The 12,719-nt window shown below is 32.7% G+C and overlaps 1 protein-coding gene across 4 annotated transcripts in view; it reads left to right on the plus strand.

Moving 5' to 3' along the window:
* The window catches only part of HMCN1 (hemicentin 1), a 520,282-nt gene that overhangs the window by 361,679 nt on the left and 145,884 nt on the right, over positions 1 to 12,719 (plus strand). For all 4 annotated transcript variants that reach the window (XM_056815653.1, XM_001375804.3, XM_016430009.2 and 1 more), the window contains 4 exons: positions 1,348 to 1,521; positions 6,392 to 6,505; positions 7,601 to 7,746; positions 10,265 to 10,415. In XM_056815653.1, coding sequence (XP_056671631.1) covers positions 1,348 to 1,521; positions 6,392 to 6,505; positions 7,601 to 7,746; positions 10,265 to 10,415 — 585 coding nt within the window. The remainder of the gene's footprint in view (positions 1 to 1,347; positions 1,522 to 6,391; positions 6,506 to 7,600; positions 7,747 to 10,264; positions 10,416 to 12,719) is intronic.

Raw genomic sequence — 12,719 nt, forward strand, 5'->3', positions numbered from 1 at the left:
GAAAACAATCTGATTTGTGATTCCATATGTCATATTTACATGTTCTAGAAGTTATTGATATCTTTGTGAAATAAAAGTGACATAATTAAGAATTATAAAATTATGTGTTATGGCTTATGGGTATAAGAATGGATCTAGATTCTTAATTGCAGATTATAATTTTATCATTACAAATGTACCTCTTAATTTACTGATAGCATTCATTTTACTAAAAATAAATTAGGCAGAATGCCCCAAAAATTACATTATAGTAGTATTTACAGCATTTTGCTCAGGCATGTGCATACAAACATAAGTTTATACTTATAACTTATAAGCTCATAAAAACCCACGAAAAATTAAATGACCAAAAGTAATATATGATCAAATTCCACATAATGGTTAAGATGATAAGTAAATACTAAAGGAATTCAGGAGAGGGAACCAATCCCTTTGGCTAAGATAGTCAGAAAAGGGTGTATATAAGAGATGGAACTTGGGTTAACCTTTAAAGGAGGGCTAGGATGTGGGACACTGGGGAAGGGAAAATGGGGGAAACAATGAAAAACATTAAGGTGAGAAGTGGCATGTTAGCAAATAGACCTCATTGGCAAGAACATAGTATTCATATTCAAGAGAAGACGAGGAAAGACTTATTAGGGCCAGCCAGGTTAAGGTATTAATAATTCATCTCATAGGAAGTAAGGAAACTTTACAGTTGTTTTAAAAAACCAGAGGGCATTACATGATTAAAACAGACCCGTAGAAAAATTTAATTAATACTGTTTAAAGATAGAAAGGAAAGGAGAACAGGGGTAAGATGATCAAAGAAAGCATTATAGCTATCCAGATGTGCAATAATGAATAATCTCAATAAGCATTCTTAAGAAATATTACTTATTTTTAACTCATATGCCAAGCCTACAAACAAGTATATGAACATATAAATTCAAATGAATGCAAGTAGTCTATCTTTCAGAACTTGAGAGCAACATCCACCAAACTAATAAAAGCATAAAGCTTCATAAAGTTGCATTTCTTTGATGAAAAGATGCCAAAATTTGTTTGGCTTCTTTTTAACATATAGTTCCATACTTTAACTTTTAAATATAGTTAATCTTTCCAACAGATTTATACCTTTGTGTTAATTAAAGATGCAAATCTATTCTGATATATAATAATGAAACATTATTTGTGCCAATAATCATGGTTTAGGGTTTTTTTTTTACTTTCTGTTAATATGTTCAGTGAAATTATGAAGGTACACAGTAGAATTAATAAATGTGTCTATGTATATATGTGTGTATATCTATCATTATAATGCAGATACATGTAATTTTCCTTGAGCAAGTTCCTGTTGTTTTTCAGTATCTCCTACTATTGCTGGTGTTGATAATGATGGCAGTCCTGAAGATGTAACTGTTATTCTTAACAGTCCCACTTCATTGGTCTGTGAGGCATATTCATATCCTCCAGCTACTATCACTTGGTTTAAAAATGGAGCTCCTATAGAGTCAAATCAAAATATCAGGATTCTGCCAGGTAATTATGCTTCTTCTAATTATCAGTGTGTATTTGTTAGCCTTCCAGATATTATTATAACAAAAGCAAAATTTAGCCATTTTTAAGAGAAATAATTCAATTCATGTGTATGATCTTAAATTCATTTCTCCATTCTCTGGGAAAAGTTAGGTCTTTGTTAATTATTTAACAGGTAGTATATATTAAAGGAGAAGTTAGCTAGTAGCATGAATTTAATATCTATGGAAAGTGGTACCTATGAGAAGAATCTGATAAAATCCTGTTATGAACAATGACATTTTCTTTTGATTTTTATCTTTAAAGGAATTTGTGAAAGCTTACAGCTGAGGAATTCATTTCAACTTCATTAATTATACACTAGGTACAGAGGAAATGTGGTATACATACACAGAAAATCAAATACATTTATAGACTTTGCTTATACACTAATTCTTACATAATAGTTGGCACAAGGCTTTAGATAGGACTTTAATCTCTGCTTAGATGCAAAAGTGTCTTGTGCAGGATCTTTTGATTTAAAATGATCTCATGATCTAAAATGAAATGACCCATATCCTAAATCTAAACCAAGCTAGATCTTAATTCATCTTACTAATTAACTTTCATTATACTATCCCTTTAAAGAAAAATAGTCAGAAACTGAGCAAATAGTACTCCAGCAACTTAATCTTACTACTGTTCAAGGCTCATGTTAGGAACTAGTAGGAGTTAAATTTGAAAAGGAAGAATGAGTCCAAATTTTTTCAATTAGAATATGACATCCTTGCAGGCAGGGGCTGCCTTTTGCCTCTTTTTTGTGTTCCCACTACTTAGTACAGTTCCTGGCACATAGTTGGTAGTAATAAATATTTACTGACAGACTGGCTGATTAGATAACCTTGAAAGTCATACCAAACAATGCAAGATCATGCAAGATCAAAAAGAATAACTCTACTATCAGATTCAAAGCAAAGTTTTACCAATGTACAAAACTTTTAATAACAGAAGCCTCTATGTCATGAAGACTTATTTTTCCCTCCTTTTCTTCTTTCTCTTTCTTTCTTGTTCTCATCTTAGCACCCTCCTTCTCTCCAGCTCTGAGTTATTAACCTCTGAATCTACAGAGAGCCAAACATCGAGACTACAAAGGACAGAGTAGCTTATGGTAGACAATTCAGTCTCTTTTATTGGCCTTTGATATAGTTAGGGTGGAAAAAACACTGCTAAAGACAGTGGAATTCCACTGAAGACTTTTGATCAGGTAAGTAATATGAAAGTAGTATACAAAGAAAAATTAAACTGGTAATGATGGACAGGATAGGATGGATGACAGTAAGATGGAGGTCAGGACAACCAATTAGAGGATTGTTGTAATAATTAAGACACAAGGTAAAACAGAACTACATTTTTTTGTGATCCTTGAAAATAAAATGGAGGAACAGGACAGATATGACAGATTTATTGACAGAGATTTATAAAGGAAGAATTACCTGGATTTAGTGATTGCCATCATTTACCTGTCATAATTAAAAATAATATAATGATGATGATGAAAAATAAGAAGCAATTTTATAGTGTTTAAAATAGCAAAATATTTTGCATATGTGATTCAATTTGACCCTTGCAGAAACTATAAAGGACAGTACCATAAGTATGATTATCCTGTTTTATAGTATTAGAAATTCAGGTTCAGAGAAGTCAAGTAATTTAGCCACACAACTAGTTAAGTTTCCAGGGAATGATATGAATTAAAGTCCTCCTGATTCTAAACTTAGCTTCTTTATCCAATGAATTGAATATGCTGCCTCCAAAGGACTATACTTTGAGACTTCAAGGAGCCAAGAAATGGGAGTAGTGGAAGCACTAGATCTGACCTTTCCTAATATTTCTCCCCATATAACTTTAAAATAATGCTTCAAAGTCAATACAGAAGTTATAGAGCCAGCCCAAGAGTAAGATGAAACTTTTTCTTGCCTAAGACAACTTATGAAGATCATAAAGAAAAGATCTGTGATGCTGAATGGGGACTGGTTCAGAGCCAACATGGCAATAGCACTAGGTGTAGGCCTTGGAGGTGGATAAAGCACCAGCAGCAGTCCCAGGAGCTCTCAACCCAGAGATGGTAAGGGCATCTGGTAGAGGGTCAGAAAAAAGAGAATACAGGGGACCTCTGTTCAAGCATTGGACACAGGCCACGGCACTGTTTGGCAACCACATTGCCTATACCTATTTTCAGGTTAAAGTTCCCTGTCAGAGAAGTATTAAAAGTCACAAAGAAGCAGGGGTTCTGGGGAGCATTGTTATTTGTAATCACAAGGGATCATGGGTCCTTTCTGGGCAAAGACCAAAGTGAAAAGTGAGAGATCAATGACATTTCTGCCTGGATCATACCAACTCGAACCACTAAAAACTTCCAGATCTCTAAAACTAGCACTGAAAATAGCAGAGCAGAAAAAGCTTGAAACTTGGGATAGTTTCCACCCCCATTCCAATATCATGAACAGAGCTCAACTTTAACATAAAGTTCAAAATTTAAAAAAAAAAATTGATCATCAAAATCCATAATGATAACAGGGAAGATCAAGACACAAACTCCAAAGAAGACATTGATGTCAAAATATCTACAAGCAAAACCTCCAAAGGAAAAAAACATATGAATTGGATATAAGCCTAGTAAGCATTCCTGATCTCCAATTGATAAATGGGCAAAACACGTGAATAGGTAATTTTCAGATAAAGAAATCAAAACTATCAATAAGCACATGAAAAAGTGTTCTAAATCTCTTATAATTAGAGAAATGCAAATCAAAACAACTCTGAGGTACCACCTCACCCCTAGTAGATTGGCTAATGACAGCAAAAGAAAGTTGGACGGAATAAATGTTGGACGGAATGTGGCAAAATTGGGACACAAATACACTGCTGATGGAGTGTTGATTTGATCCAACTATTTTGGAGGGCAAAGGGTTTGTATCCCAAAGAAATAATAGGGGAAATATGTGTACAAAAATATTTTAGCTGTGCTCTTTGTGGTAGCAAAAAATTAGAAAATGAGGGAATGCCCTTCAATTGGGGAATGGCTGAACAAGTTGTGGTATTTGTTTGGAGATGGAATATTATTATGCTAAAAGGAATAATAAACTGGAGGAGTTCTTTGTGAACTGAAACTACCTCCAGGAATTGATGCAGAGTGAAAGGAACAGAACCAGGAGAACATTGTACACAGAAACTGGTACACTGTGGTACAATCAAATGTAATAGACTTCTCTACTAGCAGTAATACAATGATCCAGGAAAATTCTGAGGGACTTATGAGAAGGAACACTATCCACATCCAAAGAAAGAACTGTTGAAGTAGAAACACAGAAGGAAAATAACTGCTTGATCGCATGGTTTGATAGGGTTATGATTGGGGATGTAGACTCTAAACAATTACTCTATTGCAAACATTAACAATATGGAAATAGGTCTTAATCAATGACACATGTAAAAACCAATGGAATTGCTCCTTGGTTATGAGAAGGGGGTGGGAGGAACCCTGGGAAAATATTCTAACTTAAATAAATAAATGAATGAATGAATGAATAGATAAATAAATAAATAGACTTAATTTTTAAAAAAAGAATTTCTTAAAAAGCTAGAAAAATTATTTTAAAAATCATTAAATTGTGGAGAAAAAACTGGGAAAAATAAAAATGATGCAAGAAAATTATGAAAAGACAAATAACAGATTTATAAAAGAGGCACAAAAAATAACACTTTTAAAAACAGAATTGACCAAATGGAAAAAGAGGTACAAAATTTCATTCATAAAATTAATTTTTTAAAAAGCAGAATTAACCAAAAGGAAAAAGAGATACAAAAGCCCACTGAAGAAAACAATTCCTTTTAAAATTAGAATTGGGCAAGTGGAAGTGAATGATTCCATGAAACATCAAGAAACAATAAAACAAAATCAAAAGAATGAAAAAAAAAAGATTTAAACATGAAGTATCTCACCAAAAAATAACTGACTCTAAAAGAAAATTTAAGAGATCATTTAAAAATTATTGGAGTGTTTGGAAGCCATGATCAAAGAAAGAGCCTATACATCCTTTGTCAAGAAATTATAAAATTGTCTTGATATTCTGGAACCAGAAATTTTAACAAATTAGAAATTGAAAGAATCCACCAAAAATCTCCTGAAAGTGAACCTAAAATGAAAACATCTAAAGGGTAAATGAGCTGAGTATAATCCTTCAAAGGAAAAAATGGGTATTTAATAATATAGTGGCCTTTCAAGCATGATTAATAGACCATAGCTTAATATGAAACTTAACTTTCAAATATGACACAAGAAGATCATCAAAAAGTAAACTTGAAAGAGAAATCAGAAGGGACTCAATAAGGTTAAACTGTTTATATTTCTATATGGAAGATGATACGTATAACAACTAAGAATTTTATCATTATTAGGGTTAGTTAGGACTCTACATAGAGAGGAATACATTAGAGGAAGTGAACTATGTTAGGATGACATGAAAAATATGATGGTTGAGTGATCTGAACTCAGAGAAGTGGGGAGAGGAAAAATGGGGAAAATTATCTCACTAAAAAAGTGTAGAGCTTTTCTAGGATACAGTGAAGGAGACAAGCAATCCTTGGATGTTACCTTCATCTAAATTAGTTCAAAGTGGGAAGAAATATTTTTGAGGAGAGACAAAGTAAAAAGAGAGACACAGAGTTTAAATAAGGGGATGAAGTATAGACCTTTTATGAGTTTATATCAGACTTTGTTCCAAGTCAATTACTATTTCAAAATTTTCTTTTCTAAGAATAGTCTGGAAAAAGTAATGTTTCAGAAGTCTGCTACTGTTCAGATTTCAGGTTTTAAAATACTTCACTTTTCCAGGAGGGAGAACTCTACAAATACTAAATGCTCAGGAGGACCATGCTGGTAGATACTCTTGTGTAGCTACTAATGAAGCTGGGGAAATGGTAAAACATTATGAAGTGAAAGTCTATAGTAAGTATCTAAGTATAAAGAAAGACTTTGTATTTTCTTGTCTTATTTTTTAGATTATTTTTACAAGTCTGCTTCTCTTAGATTTATAAATATTTTGCTAGTAGTAACAAAGTACTATTATATCATAATAGTGCTAGTACTATTTCATATCATTTACTTAATTAAATATGGAAATCAAATATAGTAAATACCATCAATGTATTCCCTTTTTCCTTTGACCCCAGTGGCCTAAATATAAAGAAAGACATCTTTGGGGTACTAACCACCCAATTCTGAATTTCTATTTTTTAAGCTTCTCATTTTTACCTTCTATATCCCCTATACTGAGTCATTGTCCTTTTACACCCCAAAACATTGTTCAAATGAGTCTGCTTATCAGCAATTAGAAATTTGAGGGCATTAGTAATCTTTGGTTCTGTGGGAAAATCGTAGATAAATAAAACTTACAGTTTTCCATATAAAATATGACATAGCTAGCCACTATTAGTATTAATAATTGTATTATGGGTTTTTCTAGTTTTAATTATGGGTGATGTGAATCGAGTCAGATTCTTTGATCAAGGTCCCTTTGTAACTATCAAATATGCATGTATTGCCAGGGTTTAGGAATTTGACTTTGAAACTAAATGACCCACAAAAAAATTGATTTTTGACATTGGCATAGCTCAAATAAAGTAGAAATCCTTCATATAATATACTGTTTTATAAAATGTTGATATAGTTACATAAAAAGTGCACGATGATGTATAATATTTAAAGTTTACAAAGTTCTTTATATGTGTTACCTCATTTGGGTCTCACAGATAATCTTAGGATTACAGCCATTATTAACCTTTTTTATAGTTGAAAAAAGTCAGGTTCAAAGAGATTGAGACATTTGTCCATGGTCAAGATTTGAACCTATTTTTCCTAACTCTAATCTGCAATTCTACCCACCATTCCCACATTATCTTTTCTGTAAAAAAATGATCATTACCTTCCTTCTTTTGTGAGTTTCTTGCCAAGGAATTCTAAATATTTTTGAGATGTTATATGGTATCATTCAAATATGAAAGTGAATCAGTTTTTTACTTTTTGAAATTTATTTTTGTGCAGTTCCACCTATAATTAATAGAGGAGACCTTTTGGGGCAAGGTCTCTCTCCCAAAGAAGTGAAGATCAAAGTCAACAACAGCCTAACCCTAGAATGTGAAGCTTATGCGATTCCTGCTCCTGCCCTCAGCTGGTACAAGGATGGACAGGCCAGTCACCAACTTTTTCATTTAATTTTTTAGTTAGTATTGTGAGCTGGTTTTTAAAAATAGGTTCAAATTTATCCTGTTGCACATAGTTTCTAAAGAAGAAAAATTCAAGACAGATTGTGAAGCTTAAAAATTAACAGGTTGTGAACAAATTTATAATATTATTCAATAGAATTGTACATATATACATATATATTTGAATAGCTTGTGGTTATTTTTAAAACATTTTTGATGCCTTTAGTTTTCATGTTACCTTCATCTCCTAAATACAATTTCTCTCTTTTCCCAGTTGAGCCATTCCTTGTTATGAATAATAAAAGAGAGAAAAATAGTTCAGCAAAACATCAGCCAAGTATAACATGATATTTAGGATTCTATACCTATCATCTCTTGTCTTGCTCCAAAGAAGCTAAAGCAGTGTATTCTCAAAAGTCTTGTTTAGGGTGAAGCTAGTTCATCGTAATTTCTAAGAATACAGTTTTGATTGTTCTGTCGTTTGTGATAATTTGGCCATGCAAAGAGGGTGTTCTTTTCTCTGTGGCCCTAAAACGTTAATGATTATAACCTGGCAAGTTTGATCAAAAGAAATATTAGTTAGAAAAATTATAGTCATGTACATATCACTATAGATCTTTGAGTTGTACAGCATTTTGTGTCTGGCTATCTTAAACTCTTTTACAAATCAGTTCATGAGAATTCTTGCAGATGGGATAGGTAAAACTGAATGTGACCATTAAGGACTTATAATTTACTGTGCAAAAGAAAACTTTTTAAATAAAGCACAGATCACTTAGTCTTGTGATCAGACCACATGTTGTTATTTCTCATTTACTAGGTTTTTTTCCATGAATGTTCTTAAAGCTTGGGTGCTGATGTGGCTAAACCAAAATAGGATTTTATTACTGTTAACACCACTCAATACAGATGTGGAATAACTAAGCTGCTGATGTTTGTGATGTTTTGCACATAATTAACCTAATAGCCAGCAAAATTTGTGTCAGAGAATTTGAATTCTTGGTCATGTTTTGAAATACCCAAAGAGAAGAGATTGATTTTTCAGATCCCAGATGGATTTTACAACACTGGCAGCTAGAAAAATTATCTCAGCTTAGATAATAAGCAAATTTCATCTGGAAGGCATTGTAGGAGAGAAAAACGGAACTCCCACCATGCTGTGTTTATAGTTTCTTCTCCAATTGTGACTGTGTTTCATAATTGATTATTGAGTCTTTGTATAAATTCCTTTGAAATGGAGAGAGCATCTTTTTTATTTTAAAGTCTTCTTTTCTTCTCTTCTATTTAATCATTCAATAATTAGAATCTTTTTATTAAATCTCAGGGATGAAAGGAGAGTCCTTTTACTGATAAAAGTAGTTATTTTTGTTTGGTAGCTTTATCTGATAAGGAATAGAGTGTATATATGTATGTCTTTACATACATACACAAAAAGATGTATGTATATAGATGTAAATATAAGTTCTAAAGTTGATTCACATAAGACTCGATTTATGATTATTGTTTCCTCTCTCTAAGCAGACAAAATAATATATAACAAAATCTTGATTTGCCAATTTAATAATTTTTTCCTTCTTTCTGCTACTAATCATCTCTAGAAGAGTGAAACAGGGGAGGCAAGAAACTGTTAAATATGGTTGCTTTTTAACAATGTTTACATAAATTTTATTGGAACTGGAAAATTTCAGTCATTAATGAAGAATAGATAAAATAGATAAAATAATAGATAAAAATAGATTTAAAAACATTGAATTTGGTACAATTCAGTGTATAACAATTCTTTTAAAATATTTTTCTTTGAAAAACCAGTTCATCCAATGAATTTTACTGAGAAGTTGGATTAACAATTCCAGCAGCTCTGCAGGAATTTGCAACAGTTCTAATGTTTCTTTTCTAGCATGGTGACAATTCCTGAGAATTAAATTTTATCACAAAGAAATGCAGTATTTCTTGATTCATTTCAAATACATTTCAAAATTATTTCCATTGCCACTGAAAAAATTCAACACAAACTATAACAATTAAAATTCACTTTAAAGAAAAAAATAATTAGAGAAAACTCTTAGAAGGACCAATTGCGTTTTTCTTTTCTAATCATGGGAAGGAAAGTGATTGAAATACTTTTCCAGAAATAAATGCTAGGATCTATTTTATATTAAATATGGCACAGAATAACAGAAAGAATATTGAATTTAAAGGGAAAAAAGACCTATATTCTAGTTCTGTCCCTGCCAGTGACAACTCTCTGACCTTGAACTTTAACTTCTTTTAGCCTCAGTTTCTTTGTCTATAAAATGAAAATACTTGTACCACCTACTTCAAAAGTTGTAATAAGAATTAAATGAGACAAGTGATATGAAATAGAAATTCAAATTATTATTTCCATAATTTCTTCAAGGTTTGTTAAAAATATTTAGGTAATCTCTTAGGAAATTGGAGAAGAATATATAAAATCAGATGGTTGTATAAATCTCATCTTAATATTGTTCATGTTACATCACAGCCTCTTAAATCAGATGATCATGTTAATATTGCTGTCAATGGACGCACACTTCAGATAAAGGAGGCTCAAGTATCAGACACAGGTCGCTATACGTGTGTAGCATCTAACATCGCTGGAGAAGATGAATTAGAATTTGATGTGAATATACAAGGTAACAAGAAAATAAGTGAATGTCCTAGACTTGTTAACAAAACTCACATTGGTCTGATATTTATGATGTTCTGATACAGGCTCAGTAATCATCTTAGTGGAGCTGACTCTCAGATCTATGTATCTAACCTTTGTCTCTCTCCTGAGCTCAAGTCATATTAATTACCCACTGCTAGCTGGACATTTCCAACCGGTTTTCCTATGACATCTCAAACTCAATATGTCTAACACAGAATTTGTGTTCTTTCCTTCCAGATTCACTCTTATTCCTGACTTTCCTTTTTTCTGTTGAGAGTAGCAGCAGCCTACCAGCTATTCAGGTTCACAACTTCAAAGTTATCTTTAACTCCTCCCACAGTTTACTCTTAACATTTCTTGTGTTTGCTCTAGGAAAAAGGGTTGGGTTTTTTTGCACTGGGAATTCCCTATACTAATAAAACCTCAGGCCTAGCCCTTTTCCCTTTTGTTTAGCATTTAAATCCCTTTACATTTTACCAAAGCATATCTTAACAGACAGATTTTCACATTATTCCCAATCATGCATTCCAGATCCCAACACATTGCCCTGCTTACCATCCCATCTCTAATCTCCACTCTTTTATACAGGTATGTCCCTAATGCCTCACCCTTCTCTTTTCAGCTTCTTAGACTTCATAGTTTCCTTCAAAGCCCAATTGAAGTACCGCATCCCATATGAGGCTTTTCTTGATGCCCCAACTGTTAGTGTGTCCCCCATTACTTTGTGTTTCATTGCTATTTTACTGGATAGAATATAAACATTTTTAAGGGTGGGGACTCTTTCAATTTGTATTCACATCAGCCAAGTCTGACACAATGCCTAGCCCAAGCCAAGTGCATCATAAATATTATATTGCTGGTTGATTGATTGACTTCTATATTAGTTATGGATAGCTAGGATGAGTATAAATATTAGAATGCTTTTTTTCTGAAAAAAAAAAAAAAACTAAATCTGCCTTTTGGAAGCTCCCTTCCATTGCTCCTCTTTCTGGGGCAGAGGAAATCTAATCCTCTTTTACAGAACAGCAATTACTTTCTCCATTGTATTTTTCCTTATGCAAGCTAACCAGTCCTCATACTGCATCTGCCATTTTGGTAGCCCTATTCTAGACTTCCTCCAACTTACCAATGTCCTTTCAAAATGTTCTCAGTAAATTAATATAGCATTGATTAAATGGTCTTACAAGAGACTGCTTAATATAGCCAAGGGTGATGTGTCAAGCTGCCGACTCACAGTGAGTTTACTCAAACTAAAACCCCCAAGTTTGTTTTCATACAACCCATTACCTAGCCATTTCCTTCCCAATTTGTCCTTGTGAGGTTGATTTCCTGAGCTCATGTTGGACTCTACCTTTATTACTATTAAGTTTAATCTTATTCGTTCAGCCTATCATTTTATCGTGTTGCAGTCTTTTTGTATCCTGACTCTGTCATCCAATGAATTATTCCAGGTCATATAATCCACAAATCAAAGATATTGGTGTAGATATTAACCAACAAAGGACCACCGACATATCCTTTGAGCACTCTCTTCTTGTTGATAGTGGACCATAAATAACTTTCATTTAGGCATAATCATTTAGGCATTTGCTTACCCACCCAAATGTATTATTGTCTAACCCACATCTTCCTATCATGTTCACAAGAATATGATCAGAAACTGTGTAAATGTTTTTCTCAAAACATTTAACATACTATGACTGTTCTGAAAATGTCTGGGATGTCCTTCCACCTCCTAGAAACCCTATTTATTTATGACTGCTCAAGGGCTCCCTTCTTCATGAAGCCTGTCTTGATCCTTCCCCACATTTCCCACCCAATTTATAATCTCATCAGAAACATTAACCTTGTATTTATTTTGTGTATACTTGTGTCTATATAATTTGGTTTTCCTAACAGAATGTAATCTCCCTGGAGGCAGAAACTATTTAAATTTGTCTCAGTGTCCCTAGAACCTTACCTATCTATACAAAGCAGATTATTAATACATGTTTGTTGATTAATTGATATATAAAGAATTCTATTGATTCTCTAGTCTAGCAAAATCTAAGTCTGCTGGCTTTTAATTATCCTTGCTGGTTTTTACAAATCATTATTTCACTATCTAAATATTTTTAATCATCTATTTAATAAATGTTTTCTATGGTTTTGCCAGAAATAGAAATTAAGTTCACCAGCTTATATTTTTCATACTCTTCCTTCTTCCCTTCTTTTTAAAATTGGGAGATTTTTCTTTCTCCAACCACCTTGTAACACATTCCCTACTTTCCAAAATGTTTAATGTCAT

Source organism: Monodelphis domestica, chromosome 2 (assembly GCF_027887165.1).
Source record: "Monodelphis domestica isolate mMonDom1 chromosome 2, mMonDom1.pri, whole genome shotgun sequence".
NCBI lineage: Eukaryota > Metazoa > Chordata > Mammalia > Didelphimorphia > Didelphidae > Monodelphis > Monodelphis domestica.